Below are 18951 nucleotides of genomic sequence, written 5' to 3' on the forward strand. Positions count from 1 at the left end.
ACGGCACGAAACTTCGCGGAAGCAAAAGTCTTAGCTCTACTTTCGCGGTTATCGAACGACGAGAAGTGTAAAGCCTATCACGTGTATGTACGACATACATCGAAAGAGAAATCCTATATTTTCGAATGTCTATTATAGTAGTTGAATGAGATCACAACAAAAGACATACCTACACAGAAAAAAAGATTTTCTCTGCCGCAGCTAATTTTAGTTTGTTATAATATATTTGCTGCCGTAACTATAAATTTATAAACTACAGCGAAACGGTATGCTGTTGCTGCTATAATATAGATATCACACCTAAGACATTAGTTATAATATCTATATTTTAGCTGTCCATATTTTACACTTGCCATTTAGTTACCACAGTTTTTAGTGACAGCTACATTTTTTTTCCGTATATAGAAGAACAAATATAATTAATAACTTTTAAATACCTTTTCGACACTCGACTTTTTTCCAATGTTTTTCCAATACTTTTCCCATTGCTTGTAACTTTTTTATTAATCTTTAGAGGACAGGGATCTATTTTTAAAATCTTACAATTTTTTGTATAAGGTCTCGGTAGTCTAAAGGCTTAGGACGCTCGCACGGAATGCAAGAGATCCGGGTTCGACTCCCGGCCGAGGCATTATTTTTCGCAATAAGTTTATTACAGTTTTTAAGTTGGGAAATTTGGGAGGATTATTAATATTTCAGATTTGATTGCGTTGAAAGTCCGACAACCATATTGGCACGCAATTATAATTTCTGAAATTAATTCATTTAAATGAATTTAGAATAGTTCAACATCTTAACGTTCAGACCGTTAATGGTGCTTCTTAGTTTAAAGTATTGTAGTTAACATAAGCGGTCTTTCAATCTTATTATTACAATTTTTTCTTGAGTAAGATTTGTTATAATTTATTATTTCCTAGTGTTTTAGTGTTTCAAAATATAACACTGTATCCTGTAAAAGTTAATAAAAATACATACATTCACTTGATACTATTATGTCTCTGAATGTCTGGTGTTTCAATTGAAAAAAATTTGTTTACAATATGTTCTTTTTTATAAAGTTATAAGCAATCAAATTGAGTTGGATATGCTATATAGTGTACTATTCTCATAATGAAGCATTTAAGGGATACCTAGTTTGTCGAGAAACAAAGTTTGACGCAGAAAATCGAAAACTGTACGAGATCACGTCAGACTGTCTTTAATTTGAGCACTTCGCTTCTGATTGAACTAATTTTTCTCGTAATAGGATGCGGTCACGACGCGTTGCCTTTGGTATTCAATGACACTAATAATTCCGAGATTACAGTAACGTCAATAATGATTGCTATACTATGTTATATATCCGCCGATAGAGTATCTCTATAGCAACATTCTCCTATTAGCAACGCAACGAATTAATTAAACAACACGCCACGAATCACCGTACCCTAGCTTTAATCCTGCCATTAATTCGCACGCTGCATCGATCTCTGAATATCCGCACTAATTACAGCACTACTCCATTAGATCGACAATTACCGAAAACGCGGCCACGATCAAACGAGATAACGATCGAGTTGCAACGCATTTCTTTCTCGTATGTGCTTTCCATTTAACATCTTAATTTTACTTAAAAAAAAAAAAAAAATAATGTTATATCAGCAGTACTATATTTTAATTAAAAACAATGTGTTGAGTGACACACACACACACACACGCGCGCGCAATAACACTATTAATTAAACACAAATATGCTCTTGGTTTAACGAAATTTTATTTGTTTTATTAATGTTGTTATTAAATCAACAAGATTATTTTCAGCTAAAATAATGCTGTTGATACAACATTATTCTTTTTCAGTACACTGAAATTTAAGACTGGCCAATTTAATATTTCGATTTATTATTGAACGACAGTAATTAATTACTTATTTGGAGTATTAGAAATACTAAACGGCAATGCTTTTAATATTTAAAATAAATAATTAATTACTGTCTACTAATATTAAATTGGCCTGTATTAGATTTTTGTAAGGATTTTTGTATATCTGATAACTGATATCTTTCTATGATATCTTTATAACTGATATCTTTATAAGAGATTACGACAGAACAATGATAATTACAAAAAACCATTTACTTACATGCATATTCGATTATAATGTCAATTAGAAATACGAACATGTATATTGTAATTAAACCTCCCTACTCTTAACTTACGGAAATCGAGAAATTTATCTATATATTTTTTCCTTTGTTATTTTTTTACCTTTTTCAAAGTAATGGCATCGATTAAAATAAATTTGAATTAATCGGTCTTTCTGCAAAGTTAAAAGAAATTCTAACTAGTATCAGTGGTATCTTTCTCGCTCTCTTCATACAAACGTAATACTGACGCGATTCAACAAAGCGACGAATAGCGTAACTGATTGCATCACGAGGACGCAAACCGCAACGAAATTATAGACGATAAAGGGATCGGCGACATAGGCGCAAGCAAAACAAGACTGATTGAGACATGTTCGGTCCATTCATCGCCTCCGTATCAGTAGAAACCATGCTCGAAATTTCGCAGCCGAGCGAACATCGCGCCTGCAAGCTGCAACACGCACGGAACAGTTTACGACCACGACGCGCGACGGTACGTTTAAAGCCTCGTATCGCACGATGAATCGTAAATTTCGTTTGACAGTTATTTTCCGCGGTTGCTCCGCACGAATCGCGCGATATCGATATTTGGGACAGTCGAACCAGCGAGATGTTATCGATACGACGAACGGAGCTCGGTGTCGAACGGTAAAGTACTTGTAACGGTAAACTAACACGTCGCAGTGCAGCACTTACGCCTGTAACAGTACCTGCAAAGTAAATGTAAAGTACCTCTTGTATATATAGTTAAAGTAAACTATTCGCGTAACAGCACGTCAACTCCGGACATGGTTTTTAATTGTCCCGCTGGTGTCCAATTTCTGAAAGAGTTCTTACGCAAAAATAAAAGAAAGATTTTTATGTATTAAAATATCCTGTTGTAAAAAAAAAACAAGTTTTGTATATGAATATACTGTAACTGTATGTATAACTGTAACTGTGATTGTAATTACAAATAATTTCTAACTTTCCGTTGATCACGTGAAATTTTGCATCTTTCAGCAACCCGGGTGAGGATCTTTAAGTTTTAGTGCAGATTTTCATATTGATTTGAACAGTATATAAAAATCTGAAAAAATTCTTTCACATTTGAAAACTTTAACGACGAATTTTTATTATCATAGAAGTCGAATCGTATTTTATTTATTTTTACAGATTAAAGTTGTTTTATCAGAATTTACAATCAAAATATCAATTTCAAAATCCGGTTCAAAAATTTGGCTGGCAGAGAATTAAATCATTCACTGCGGAAACTGCAAATACATAAAGGAAAAATTAAATAAAATTGACGATTAATTAACAATTGTAGAAATCTTTATTCAAAGGAGATACTTCAGTTATTTGGCTTTAAAATAATACAATAATTAATTCATGTATTATCAATGTAAACTATTTTTATTAACTAATTTAATAAAATACAAAACCCTTGTCTTTTGGAATTGTCAGCCGCACAGTTATCATCAGCACACAGGAGCAATGACAAACGAGTTTCGTCTTTCTATTTAAAATTATAATACACATTAATAATATGAATTATAAATATATAAATGTTAAATATTACAGTTTGAAGCCAAATAACCTTTAAATAAAGTCTTTTATAATTGATAAATAATTATCGGCTTTAATTAATTTTTCTCTTGGTATTCGCAGTTGCTCCAATTTCCTTTAAATAAAAAACATCGAAAACATGTAATGGTTATTACAATGTAACTTATTTTAAATAGCGTGTGCATTCTATAGTTACACGTGTTACATTATGAGCGTATAGTATTGGATACCCCCTATCGCTGGGTACGTGAAATGAGAGATTATCATTACAATATACTGCAATAATATCATTCATATTCACTTCATACTCGCAATTCCCTACATGAAAAAAACAATTTTGTTGAATCATCTATAAATTTAGCTAGATATTTACAGATCAAGAAATAATTTTAATGGACCATCTAAATAATTAGAATTACATAGCAATCTTAAGCATGACAAGCAAAGCTGCAAAAAGTTTTGACATTCTACCAATCATCAATTTGAGCGTCCTACATATAATAATTATTTCAATCCGACAAAATTATTTTCAGATCTATATCTAGCTGAATTTTTAGATACTTCAGCAAAACCATACTTCTGTGTACTCTCCTCTCAAGTTATTCGTTTACGAAATATGTGATTTCTTTTATTTCAATTCGATTCTCGTGAGGTCTCTTCATAATGATAGCATCGTGGACATTAAAGATATTTGCACGAGATTCTGCAGAATTACGCTTTTATGCGATCTGAATCTGCTCGTGGCGTTGTAAAGTTGACAAATTCGTACGTGATACGTCTACAGAGATGGGCAAAATACTAAAAAAATTTAATTTAAATACAAAATACAAAATAATAAAAAAAAATTGTATTTAAATACAAAATACTCTCAATAAAATAAAAATGTATTTAAATACGTATTTTAAATACATATTGTATTTTAAATACTGCCCACCCCTGGGTGAAACAACGCTAGAAATATATTCCGTTTCATGCACTTTAGGTTGAGTCAACAATGGTACGATTTTAACTATCATCAAAAAATTTTTTACATAATTTAAATGTATTTAGTATTAACAAATTTAAAATACAAAATACTAGAGAAAAGTATTTAAATGCAAAATACAAAATACTCTCAAGGAAATATTCAAATACGAAATACAAAAATGTATTTAAATACGTATTTTAATTACTACATGTACTTCAAATACTGCCCACCCCTGCGTCTACATATATCGACCGTGGAAAATTTTCCGTATCATATATCCCGTCACCGAAATCCATATTTTTGTAGAATAAGCTTCTTATCTGCGGCCACACCGCGGACTACAAATTCTTTCGAGTCTACTGCGCGTGAGAAAGATGCCTGACTTATCGCGCTGTCGAAATTGTCTGAGCTTTCCAACGAGGAAATCTTCCAACGAGAACCATCACCTCGTTGTATAACAGCAATGTGAGATATGTGATGTATATTTTATAAAGGAATTTACCTCGCGAGTAGCTCTCTCGTCGCTTGATCGCATGAGCTGTATGTAGCGATGATTTAGTGCATGCAAACGTTTCATTTATGCATTCTTCGGACAGTTTGACTGCTCGAGGGTAAGATTTCAATTATCATTATAACTTGCACGTGTGTGCGCTCATATGTCATTTAATTACGATCCTACGTCAAAACTGATTATGAATGAAGAAGGCAAAGATATATGTATACACGGAAAGAATGATTTTGCTGAAATATCTAAAAACTTAGCTAGATACAGATCTGAAAATAATTTTGATGGACCGTAAAAATAGTTAATAGAACGTTTATAAATATTAACAATATTGCAAAAAGTTTTAACGTTTTAGCAACCAGTTTAAACATCCTATATAATTATTTGGATGGTCTAAAACAATATAATTTTCAGATCTGTACCTAGCTAAATTTTTAGACACTTCAGCAAAACCGTTCCTTCCATGCATGCATGAGGATTAGATAGATATTCGGATGTACGTATTCGGATAGTGATCTCGGATAGCGATCAAACATTTACTTATTCGCAACTGTCATACGACAGTTATACATCATCGTGTCTAGTTAGGAGTATTATGCATTCAGCGGCCGTCCTCGTCGAAGCATTGACATCACACCCACATAATACAGTCGGCATACACGTGCTTGTCCATCGTTAAATTGATCGTCCTTAAAAATAGTCGGAAATCCTAACGGCCAACGGTTAAAGGCCACTTCCACCCTCGTTCTTACCCCTTCTCTCGCGTTTCTTCGGCGGGGTTGTGAATCGCAGCAAAAATAAATCCCTACTTTCGTATTCCGCTCGCGTGGACCATGCAAAGTCGGCGCCCCGTACGAATATATGTATATACGTGTGCAAGTACCACGTAATAACGCAATGGAATCACAGTGGAATCACAGTGGAATCGCGTGAGGAAGGCGCGGCCCGCGACTACGATCGCAAGGAGCGACTTTGATGTGATAGAGTCGCCGACCTGATCTTAAATAATGTCGAACGATTAAATTTGCGACGTTTGGTGTGTTTAGGCAACGCGATCGATCTTGATCAATAAGTCCGTCTATAACACTGGTATTAGACGATATAAATACAAGGAACGAACGGTTTGCTGAAGTATCTAAAAATTTGGCTAAATACTTGAAACTAATTTTGTTTGGACCATCAAAATAATTATGTAGACCGTTTAAACTGATTACTATAATATTAAAACTGTTTGCAACATTGTTATCATCGTTCAAGCGTTCTACATAATTATTTTAATCAAACAAAATTATTTTCAGATATGTGTCTAGCTAAATGTTTAGTTTAGATAATTCAACAAAACTTTTTGGTTCTTTCTGTGCAAGTCGTTCGAAATAAATGCGAATGGCATTCTTCGAGCATCTATAGCAAAGATGCTGCAACATCGTAATCGATCCGCGCGGCGTGCTTGCTTTCGTACTATCGTGCTATCTCGCCTAATGATTCTCATGGCGAGAGGAAAGCGCGGTTCTTATTTTTCTTATCCCTTTATATTCAGAAAAATGTGATACTTACCGGAAAAAATGGAAGCAATGGCTGCGATAATGAATGAGAAGACGACACCAGGTCCGGCAACGCTGCGCGCCACCATTCCTGCGACAAGGTACATCCCTGTCCCGACGCAGGAGCCAACTCCTAAAGACGTCAGATCCAGAGTCGTCAGGCACTTCTGCAAACAGTAATCGTTTCGAAAATATAGAAAAGTTGTATAAATAATATATACAAAGCCAATCAGAGCCAATGTCAGTTGTTCGGGTACACAGATTTCTCTTGATTCTCGTGTAAATGTAACGATAGTACAATAAACGTTTCAACCCTTCGTTTTGGGTCCTTATCAATATAAAATATAATTCTAAATTAAATGCGTAAACTTAACTAAAAATATAACTATGGTCAATCTAACAAAACTTTCAGGGTGGTGAAACACGACAATTTTACCCGTTCTTCTTTATCCAAATTTTAATTTGCTAGTGAATAACCGAGTGATTAACATAAAATATTAAAATTGTACAAAAAGAGTGTAGAAACTTACATAACTTAATACGGTGTCGTATACATTGAGTCAGTAGGAAAAGCTACCTCGCACATCAAATTGTTAGATTTGCTATGTAATCATTCGTGAGAAAAAACGAACAAATTATGTATTATTTAAATCATTTGTCTGAAATTATTTTTAATTTTACTTAACTTACATGTAAGCGTTTCTCGCGACTCAACGTGAAGGTCTTGTGGTGCTGGCGATCAGAAATGAGAGTCAAAATAATGAAGTCATATAGTTATTAAAATATAAATAATAATAAGAGAAGAAGAAGAAAATATTATGATTCCGCAAACAAATTCATATACAGTGGGTCTAAAAAATAAGTATCGTTTTGTAAATTTAAACTCTATTTCTGTTGTTTTATATGGATCATTTCCGAAATTAATCTTTTATTAAGAATCCTTTCTTCGTCAAATATCTTGATATTTTCCCAATTAAATTCATGCTGGAGACTAATTCTGTGTTCAGTTATTATGGAATGTTGCGTCGTGTTCCAGTTTATATGATTTCTATGTTCATTTATGCGTGTCTTCAAACATCTATCTGTTTGGCCTATATATGCTTCATAATCTCAGCAATCAATTTTATATACAACGTCTGTTCGAGATAAATTGGGACGAACGTCTTTATAGCCTCTAATGAACTTTTTAAAATTGTTAATACCTTTATACATCATGTGTATTACGGAGTCCTTTTTAAAAAATTTTTTAATTTTTAGTAATTTTTTTAATTACTATGTAATACACAATAATAATGCGGAAACTAATATATCAGACGTTGGCAACTGCAATACTCATAAAAAATTTCATTTCCAAGAACCGACAAATAAAAACAACAAAGTGATGAAAGTTAATCTGTGTGCTTCCCAATTTATTAACATATACATCATATTTTTGAAGTAAATGAAAAATGGTTAAAAAATCTTAGCAAAGTTACTATACCACGGAAAGTCAAAGCTTTGTTATAATTAGGTGAGAATTTCTGCTTGCCAACGTTCAACATTAATAGCACTATGATTGAATTTGTTAACACATCGCGAACATAATTTTATCAGATTAAAATTACGCATATATTAGAGAAATTAAAAACAGAATTTTTTCTTTAATCAAAGGGGTAAAACAAGCAATGTTCTAAAAAGACTGATATAGAAAAGCGAATTTTTTTTTATCATAATTACAAAATCATTTGTTAAAAACAATTCTTTTTACAGGCATATAAAGGTAATATGGTATAAAGGTAATATGGTGGTGGCATTTGACAAGACAGATTACGTACAAAAAATGGAAACGTTACTATCTGACACTGAGACGCATTTAATTTAGAATTATATTTTATATTAATAAGGACCCAAAACGAAGAATTGAAACATTTATTGTACTATTGTTACATTTACACGAGAATAAAGAGAAATCTGTGCACCCGAACAACTGGCATTGGCTCTGATTAGCTTTTATATATATTATTTTGATAGATTCATTTTTTATTTTATGTATTTGAAAAGCTGTATATTTAAATAATGATAGGGTAGACAAAATTTTTAACACTAGAACCGCCGGAATTGGATACAGTATTATTTACAGTAAAAATAAAAATAAACTGTGTAAACATGAGTGGAATTAATTTTTTTTGTAAATCAAACTTCTAAAATGATAAAAAATCAGGGAAAACTGTTAACCAATACGGAAATTTATAAAAGTTATAGCAATTTTTAATATCTGCGGAGCCAAATTGGCGTTGTCGGTGGTTCTAGTGTTAAATGAAATTAAACCGTACGACTGATATCCGAATAACGTATCGGAAAGAATTTATCTATTACTTACACGAATTTTAATAAGGAAATTACTCTTTTCTTTAATTTTGATAAGCTTTTATGTTTTGAGTGTTAAATTAATGCATAACTTTTATTACTTAAAATCATATACAAAAGTGAAAACGTTTCGACTAACACAGAGTCTTTCAGTTCATAAATTAATAATAAGAAAAAATAATAATAATGCAAGTTTTTATTAAAGGAATAATATTTGAATGTAAAAGATCATGTTAAAACTAGAATACAAATTCAATAATATGAAAGAGCCAATAATATGACATAAGAATCGTGAAGATATCTTTTTGTATATGATTGATATTTTTGTATGTGATTTTAAATATTAAAAGTTAATATATTAATTAAACATTTGAATTGCTCGATTTTGATCGTTTTTATTTAGTATTTTTGCTGTGCAAACTAATGTAAAGCCTTATACTATCTATTTTCTTTGACTTAATATGTTGTAGAGTCTAGATAAATAAGAGACATGTATTTTTTTATATGTTCCTTATTTTGATCTGGACTATAAATTAAAATAATTTAAACATTTTTTAATTAAAAACATTTATATAAATTAAAAACTCATCCAAATCGAAGAAGGACACTTCTCTATGTCTTTTTGTAAATATATTCTTATCTCACATCTGTACGCTAAAAGAATCCCTTTAAGGAATACTTTTTGAAACAAATATTTATTTCAATTACGTTGACATTAAATTGCACTTTGCAACACGTTAATCTATTTTCACAGACTAGAGATGGAAATATATTATTCGTTATTTTATCCGAAACAATTAACCTAAATAAAAATAATTCCGGAGAGTGATTTATTTTGATATTACATCGAAATTGTTTTTCTTTACAATCAGAATAATTGACCTAGATAAATTGTTTGGAACATCGTTTTTTATTTTATATATCTGGCAAATTCCTATTTTGACCAGGTCATGTCCTTCTTTAAAAATCGGTGAATTGTCATGGAAAGATGTTTGACATCGCACAACCATTATCCTCAATCGTAAATCGTAACGCCAGTCTAAATACGTAACGATACAGTAAATGATGTAGCGAGGGACAGAAAAGAGCAAGAAACGTGACCTCGTGTTACTGCCTTTTTACAAAAAGATACAACGAGGATCTGCGGCATTCTGCAGCCGTATGCATCATTGAAGTTAGAGTAGATACAATTGAGGTTTCTAGTCAACTTCTTTCTAGAATGTCAATGCCATTTTTGCAACCTACCTCCGATAGTTATTAATAAACGCGAAGCTCTCCCAGGGAGATTCTTTTTCACATCGGCTATTGGAGTTTTCTAAAATGCTCGGCACGGATAAAAATAAAGCGATCGTGAAGAGTTTTTCCCGATGAGCACGTGTAGTGTTTATTTAACATTACTTTATAGTGCGAATCTTGTCCGACTCTAAATGGTACTCTTTTATACTGAGAAAAAAAATTGTTTATTTGACTAAATTTATAATTTAGTTCGTTTTTATTTCTTTCGTTAGAGAACGTATGTATTTAAGTCAAATATAATATATTTAAATACATGTTTAAATACACATATAGTATTCTTCAACAAGATGAACTAAATTAATTTAATCAAACGAACAATTTTTTTTTCTCAATGTATTTGTGTGTAATTTAGAAATGTCTCGAGCGTCCAAGTCAAGTAAGTCGAATGATAAGTAAAATAGATAGATCGAATTTATCTATTTTGTGTAATTGAATATGTAAATCGGATATATCCATTTTATAATTAATCGTTAGAGTTAGCTAGTCACGCGGATTTGATAAAGCTTCTCATATTTGTCACACCGGCATCTCGAAGAATAATGCCACGATAACAATGTCTATTCGCTTACTCGAGTCGCGATTGCATAAATGGTAGAACAGCGATTTTACGTACGCAGCAAAACGAGTGCCAAGAACTGCACTTCAACTGACTTATTTTGCTCAACAAAATATTTGGCGTTTAATAAAAACAAATATTAACGAACTTAAATTTTTAATGCTTTATAACAGAAAATCACATTGAAATATTCATTATCGTCAAATGGATTTTAACATTTTGACTGCTATGTCACCCATAATGTAACCGACGCGACGCGGCGACGTCTCGATTTTGGAGGGACAGTCTCGTTTTCGGAGTAGTTGTTCCGCTGTTCCAACAGACATGTCAAATGTCCCGATTATATTGCGAGCAAAATATCGCGAAATATTGCTGAAAAATATTTTATAAATTTTCCTAAATTGTAAAATCATAAAAATATATTACCACTTTCAGAGGAAGTAATGCAGTAATTGAATGAATTTTTGTGCAATGAATAAAGTGTGGGCAGCGGAAAAACTCAACTTCCCAAATAGCAAAGTGTGTCTCAGCAAAATCACACAAATCTGTGATTGCTTATGATGCTGGCAACTTGCCATAGATTTGTCTTCAACGATTTCGAATATACCGACATTGTGCAACATACAGTAGCAACACGCAGACAACAATGTGTATATGTATTGCCAGCAGTTTAACAGCAAGATAGCTGCGTCAATGTTATCTTGCGTTGTCGGCAATATGACAGCATTGTATGATGCTGCATATTATTATGGCAACATGATGGCAATAATACGAATTTTGATGATGACTATTTTAAAGTTGTTGGCAAATTGCTGGCAAGTTGCTACTCAATGTTATCATATCGTGAAGGCATCAAGTTGCCAACAAATGAGGACTCAGTTGCTGCAATTCTGGTAGCAACACATACTTAGTAATGCATACTTAACAAGCAACAAGACAGACACGTTGCTATCTGGGTTTGAGTTTATATTTTAAATGCAATATCAATAACAAAAATTAATTTTGATTTTTATTGACTCAAATCTTATACATTTCTTAAGGATTCATCCTTAAGGATAATTTAAACAAATGATAAATATAAATAATTACATTATTTTTTAAAATAATTTACTATTATTGTATTTATTTTTATATTCAAACATTCCCTCTCCCGCTTAACAAAGTTTCGATTCGAAAATATCTCATTATTCATGAAGCGCGTAAAATTTTCAAAGGTAACATCAAAATGATTTTACTAATTGTAAGTATTTAAAATATTAAAAAAACAATATAAGTTATATTAAGATTAAAAAAAATAAAAGTAAAATATTAAAATAATATACCTATTATAAGCTCAATGTCGAAATCAATTTGGCAGTCGAAATGTTAATGCACAGTTAATAAAATGTTAATCACTAATGTATAGATATTTAAAACTTCGTAGACTCGTTTTGTGGCACACACACACATTGCATAAAATAATTTTAATAATTTTGCTGGATTGAAATATCGTTGTTTGGATTGTAATTTGACAATAAATCTACGCTCTCATTGCTATATATAAGTAACAGAAACCAAATGCAATGTATTAGATCGCAAAATTAGTAATGTAAATTAATGAAAATTATTAATTATACATAAATATATTTTCTTTTTAGACGAAATTTGATTGGTAGATTAGTTATTTTGCTCTCCTTCTCTCTCTCTCTCTCTCTTTCTCAAAATGAATTTTTAAATCTAGCATTCCTTTAAAGAACAAATTTTTTTTCTTTGTTTCGACCGATATTTGTTTAATTTTAACTTGTCATTATTCTTTTTCAAGTTTTCATGTCCTATGAAAAGAGTAGGGTAGAGCGGGGCTATTTGAGCATAGGGGCAAGTTGGTTAAATGCAAATATCTAAATAACCAAAATATATATAGATAAGTCTAGGCTTGCATAATGTAGCACAAAGACAGAGATTATTGTACCTTAATACAATAATCTGGACTATCATCAGCCAAATACATACGCTTTTTCGTTTTTGTATATCAAAAGTAAAATTATTAGGTGAGTATTCTACATGGTAATTAGAGCGATTGATAATAATCAAATGTGTTTATTAGATATAAGTTATTATCGTATTTTTTAACTCGGAGCGATAGAAGATGGAAATTGTAAACTATTGTCTTTTGATATTTATTCACAATCGTTGTTTCACTATAATGTTATCTAAATTCACTGTATATTTTGCAAAGCTACGCTTTGAATTCTTCATCGATGCGAAAGCAGTTCGCTTATTATCGTAGTAAACGTAAGTCATCAGGTTGAGTCAGCAAAAAATCAATGATATATCGATATTCGTTAAAGATTCATTTAGTACAAAAAACGGGAACACATTTGGCGGTTTCTCCTTTTATCACGCTATATTATGTATTTCCTAACGAAGATAATGCTTATTCTATAATAAGGTTATAAGTCGTGAGCCGTAAAAAATTACTAATCACAGTCGAATATGAAAAAGATAATCGATTGTGATTGGTTAAAGCAGAAGCGCAGATTCTTACATAACTCATAACGCATAGTGCATAAGAAAACCAACCAATTAGATTCTTTTATTTCGTGGAAAGGAAGGAAATAAAGGACTTTGATTGGTTCATTTTTTTATGCATTATACAAGATTCTGTGCTCTCGCTCTTAATTTCTAACGACTTACGCGATTTGCAATCCTATTATAGAACATGCATAAGTCGTTGGCCGATAAAGGTGCTTCGAGTTCGTTATCTGCGACATATTATTGTGTACTATATAACAGTCATCTTGCCATTCGAGGAACAAGACTCGAGCAGGCAGCAACGGAACAAGCGGCTTTACACATCATAGTATTATCATTCAAGACGCGGTCGCGACAAGTGGGCTTAGAGATACTATACTAAATGCGATCGTTTCTAGGAAAAACAGTGACAATTACAAGCAGTAATGATCTCTGTTTCAGCTCTGGTGTAGTTAACAACTTCAGCTATTTAGATAGCTACTTAGATAAGGTGTAATCCTTATCTCGGCTATCTAGGATATCTGTTATTTCGCGCGATTTCTACTTTCAACTGGAGATCAAGGTAATAGAGGACGGAAGTTATAAATTATACAATATAATAACTAAATAAGGTTTTTAGATAAACAATGATAAACAAAAAGGAGGATAAAAACCCACACAAGATCTTATTTGGAAATTACTCTGTTCAATCTTTATTAAATATGTCGTATAAACGTTTCGATCTTCATTAGGCTATCCTCAGTATTGAAGATATTTAATAAAGATTGAACAGAATAATTCGCAAATAAGATGTTGCGTGAGTTTTTATGCTCCTTTTTGTTTGTCATTATAAATTATAATTTATAAAATCGCACGCGTTGGATCGTTCTTATTTGTTTAAAAATAATTTGCCCGTTACACACATACACACACACACATTGTAATACAAAAATAATTTAAAGGGGACAACAGAAGTAATTTTATACAATGCATAATAAACAAAGAATAACATTTCTTGTAACTGCTAATAAATCAAAAGAGAATAAATTAAAAACAAACATTGCACTCAGTAGAGGGATCGCATATCAAATGTCACACGTAATTGCGAAAGTTGTGAGGTCTCCAATAACCAGCGAATCGAATTATCTAGCTCCGCGGTATAACATTACAATTAGTCAATTTCCATTGAGAAATAATTGTGTGGTAATAATGGAAAATGTAGTTTGCGCGATTAGTAATGTCGGGTTTCGCAGAGCATTCGGCATTGATCTGTTGGACATATCGTCGCGATGTTTGAAGCACGAAGAGTGCAATATCGTGAATTAATGCAAATACTACGTAAATTATTGCCGGTACACTCGTCCGACGCTACGTTGACGCATAACATAACGCTGATTTATATGCTCGTGGGAATTTTGATGGCGTTTTCGAAAAAAATACCTGAGAGAAATATATCACCGTTATTTAAATTCGATCTTGGATATCATTCAATCCTCAATTATCACGATTAAATCATCAATATTAATGACGTTTGGGACTTTAGACGAGAGAAAAAAAGACATCTTTTTTCAGAAAAAAAAAATTGAAAAGCAAATATCAAGTCGAGAATTCATGCTATCAAAATGCTTGTTAAACTTTGAAGTTACGTATCTTCAACAAAGTTTTGAATTATTTCGACTTGATAAATCCTATTTAACTTTCGACTCCAGCAACGGGAATTTAGACTCAAAGTGAACATTTTAGACAATGATATTAATCATGAGGTTCTAAATTATAAGTAAAAAAACTTTGAATCTTCTTTTATCAAACAAGATGGAATTTTATTTGAATTCTATACTTCAAATATAGGATGCTTTAGAATTTAGGTATAGTTTTTATAGCTGAACAGACAGAACACAAAAAAAAAACGGTTCTGCTGAAGTATTTAAAAATTTAGCTAGATACAGATCTAAATATAATTTTGTTTGAACCATCAAAATAATTATGTAGCGCGCTTAAACTAATTACTGGAATGTTAAAACGTTGCAGTATTATCATTAATGTTTAAGTGTTCTGCATAATTATTTTGATGGATTAACAAAATTATTTTCAGGTCTGCATCGAGCTAAATTTTTAGATACTTCAGCAAAACCATTCTTTCTGGTGTAGTTAAGGTTAAAAAGATCAATTAAAAACAGCTAGTCATTTATATTCCGTCAAAATTAATTACTTGGAAAAAAAGAATAATTTTCAAATAGTAACAAACCATCATTTAATTCTGCAGTGAAAATCGATCGTTCATCGTATATATTTTCCTCATCGTTCGGATTTTGATCATCATTGCGTGGTTCTACGCAATCCTGTGTGTCTTTTATGCCAAGCGAGCAAGCTAAATAACGAATGAGGACGCTGGTTGCTCGGGACCAGAATTACGTGTGCGCAGTAAATACCGGAAGTCCCCTCGCGGGAAATCGGTCGAGATGGTCGTCCCGGACGTATAACGTCATTACACTTGTAATTCCTGAGGCCGCGCGCATCGCTCTCGGCGAAAGCGGTAGACGATAGATTTAGCGAATGACGAAACGAGCGATGCAATTTGTTTATCTTCGTTTACTGCATAAAATTCGCAACGCGTACAATCCGACGGGCGGATCAATAATAAAGCATTACTCGATATCTCGTGAGTCAATAAAATATATATATGCACGTATGAATAAAACGTAAGAAATAAAATCCGATGCAATTTTATTGTTTTTGGAATTTTATTGTTTTGACATTTCATAATCCGCGGATCTTTATTTTCCATTATGCAATAAAATCATGAGATCGACGAAATCTAAATTGAAAAGAGCTGACAATTAAGATAAATGTCCCAGTGATTGGACAAGTACCTATGTCCGAATATTTACACAAAATTTATTATTATTAGTCTCAAATCCTTTTCTTATTAGAATATTATTATTTTATTGTATATAAAAATTACAATTAAATTATAATATTATATTTGAAGAAGTATTTGAAATTATTAATAATATAGACAAAAAAATAAAACTTTGTGTAAATGTCTGGACATAGGAACATGTCCAGTCACTGAGACGTTTATCTTCTCTTATCGGAATAAAACGATCGTTTAAGAACCGAAAAAATAAATTGTCAATACTTCCTGTTTCCAATGATAATTATATAACAAGCCTTCTCTCGTGTTCTCTCGGATAATGGTCCACCGTTCCCATTCTAACTTGTCGCGTACTACTTTCGCATTAGATAAAATTTGCATCTTAGCCAGAGTAGCTGTAGTTCGTGTCTGTATATGTGTACGTATGTACGTACACACCTATGTGTATCGGGATTGTGCTATTTTCCTGCGAGAAGTAGATCGGTTATTGGGAAACTTTGCGACAGAGTTTATGCGCGCTGCAACTGCGGCGAAGCCGTCCACCCTGAGAAAGATAATAGCTTTGCAACGACCCCCAGCCATCGTTGGAGGTATACGAAAGTTTGCCATTGTTTCTCTCTTTTTAACGCAGGACACGGGCTATCGAAGCAACAAAATTACTACGGCGACAATATATATATTGTGCAGTATTGTCTCCACAGTAATATATTGTATATATAAAGTTTTATATATATATACGTATACCCTCTAAAACTTTTAGAGTGAATTGTCACTCTGAAGAGAAAATCTCTCACTCTTAAAGATTAAAAATTAAACCACTCTTTTTAAAGACTGGTTAAATTTTCACTCTTTAAAGTGAGATTCCACTCCAAAGAATTTAAAGAGTATATATATATGTATATATGGAGGAGACCTGTATAGTACGGTTCGTTGAGAAATTAGAGAAACTAGAGAACACACACACCGCCAACTCGTTCGCGTAAACGACAAATTTCGCAATGCTATGTCTTTTCGTGTACCATGCACATTTACTTCTTATATTTCAACTTCATCATTTATAAAACTTTATTGTGTTTCCTAATGGGTGCTATCCTTGTTGTTTTAATAGAATGAGGAAGCCGTTTTATCTTATTAAGGCAAATTTAAAACAAGCAGGACGATGCTCCTTCGTTGTTTATGGCGTGAAATTGTTTTTAACTGCGTGGTATCATTTGCGAAAATTATAACTTTGTTAACGTAAAAGTTAAGCTTTCCTCACGAGTTTCTATCAGCTGGCACGTACGGGTCTTTTATTTTCGCCATTCTGAAAGTTAGCGCGTCACTGTAATTAATAATTAGGAGCAACGCTGTTAAAAGTCTGTTTTATTACTCGTTTTTAGTTACCTCTCTTCTCATACTAGTTTCTCCGGTTTCCTTTACTCATTCGTGTAGAATTCTAGCAAGCAATTGGAGGAAATAAAATAGCTAACCATTATAATAAAGAGTTATATTAAGAGTTAAATCCCACTAATACGGTTTCAATTTCGTATTTTAATCCTGCTGGTCTGTTCAGGTCTATTTGATCCAAAATGTAATTCATTTTCTCATTATATATTTAAAACAAAAATAATTTTATGACTTCAAGTATAAATCAAATATAATGAAATTGCCCCATAGGCAATATATTTACTTATATTTATTTTATTAATATTTTATTACTCTCTAAATCTGAATCAGTGGATAATCACTGATACCAGTGCCAAGTATGCTACTGGTAATCAGTGATTGAAATGTGAGATCCCTAACCTAGCTGATCTTTATTATGTGATGTAACCTTGTTTTAGTGCATAAATTCAATGAATATATGGTATTGAAAGATTGAAATTAAAACATGCAAATATCAATATTTTAGTTATACAAACATTCAAACATTTTTCCTTTTTTAGTTGAACTTTACTGATTATCAATGCCAAGTATGCCACTGGGTAATTAGTGACTATCCACTAATTCAGATTTAGAAAGTAAAAACAATTTTTTTTTTCTTTTGTATTCGATGACTTCGTCTGTTGTAAAAATAATGTAAAATCTTTCTTCCGTAAAAATTTATTTTTTATTTTTTAGAGCTTTTTAATCGTATTGATCAAACGATATGATCATATAGTTTTGAACAGAGTTTTAGCAAAAGTTAAAACATATGTTGAAAAGTATAACTGAATTGACATTCAGTGAATCCTAATGTAAAATTCTAAATTAAATTTATATCACTGTCATAGAAATTATAACAATTATATTGTTATCATTATTATTTACCTGTAATTTCTGCTTGGAGTCGGCTGGATGAAGTGGCTCGGGACCGGTTTTGGGCTGATCACCCTGCAGACTTTCGATGTTCTTTGTACGTATCAGCTTGCCGAAGAGCTCGAGGCCCTTCTCCCGGTCCAGATCGAGCTTCATTTTTCTGCAAATTAAGAGCGATCGAATTATTCACTCATAGACTCGGAAGAAAAAGAGAGCACTTCCAGCAATAACAGGTAAGTGCTTTTGATCGATGTCTTTCACAAACATTCTTCCATAGCAGGCACGTGAAATAAAATATTATGCAGAAAATGCATCAACGAAAGGAGAATGAAGTAACATGATATTATAGAACGAGGTTCGAACATCGTGCGTCTGTCAGCTGTCTGCCGATGAAATGAGAGAAAATAATTAGAGAGCAAATATT

The 18951-nt window shown here is 32.1% G+C and overlaps 1 protein-coding gene across 2 annotated transcripts in view; it reads right to left on the reverse strand.

The window, feature by feature from the left end:
* Positions 1 to 18951, reverse strand: part of LOC108722864 (cationic amino acid transporter 2) — a 96606-nt gene that overhangs the window by 34287 nt on the left and 43368 nt on the right. For both annotated transcript variants that reach the window (XM_018448209.1, XM_018448208.1), the window contains exons 2-3: positions 18540 to 18687; positions 6701 to 6854 (exon numbers count right to left, since the gene is read on the reverse strand). In XM_018448209.1, coding sequence (XP_018303711.1) covers positions 6701 to 6854; positions 18540 to 18683 — 298 coding nt within the window. In that variant the 5' untranslated portion in view covers positions 18684 to 18687. The remainder of the gene's footprint in view (positions 1 to 6700; positions 6855 to 18539; positions 18688 to 18951) is intronic.

The sequence above is a fragment of the Mycetomoellerius zeteki genome, unplaced genomic scaffold (assembly GCF_001594055.1).
Source record: "Mycetomoellerius zeteki isolate Tzet28-1 unplaced genomic scaffold, Tzet1.0 scaffold220, whole genome shotgun sequence".
Taxonomy (NCBI): domain Eukaryota; kingdom Metazoa; phylum Arthropoda; class Insecta; order Hymenoptera; family Formicidae; genus Mycetomoellerius; species Mycetomoellerius zeteki.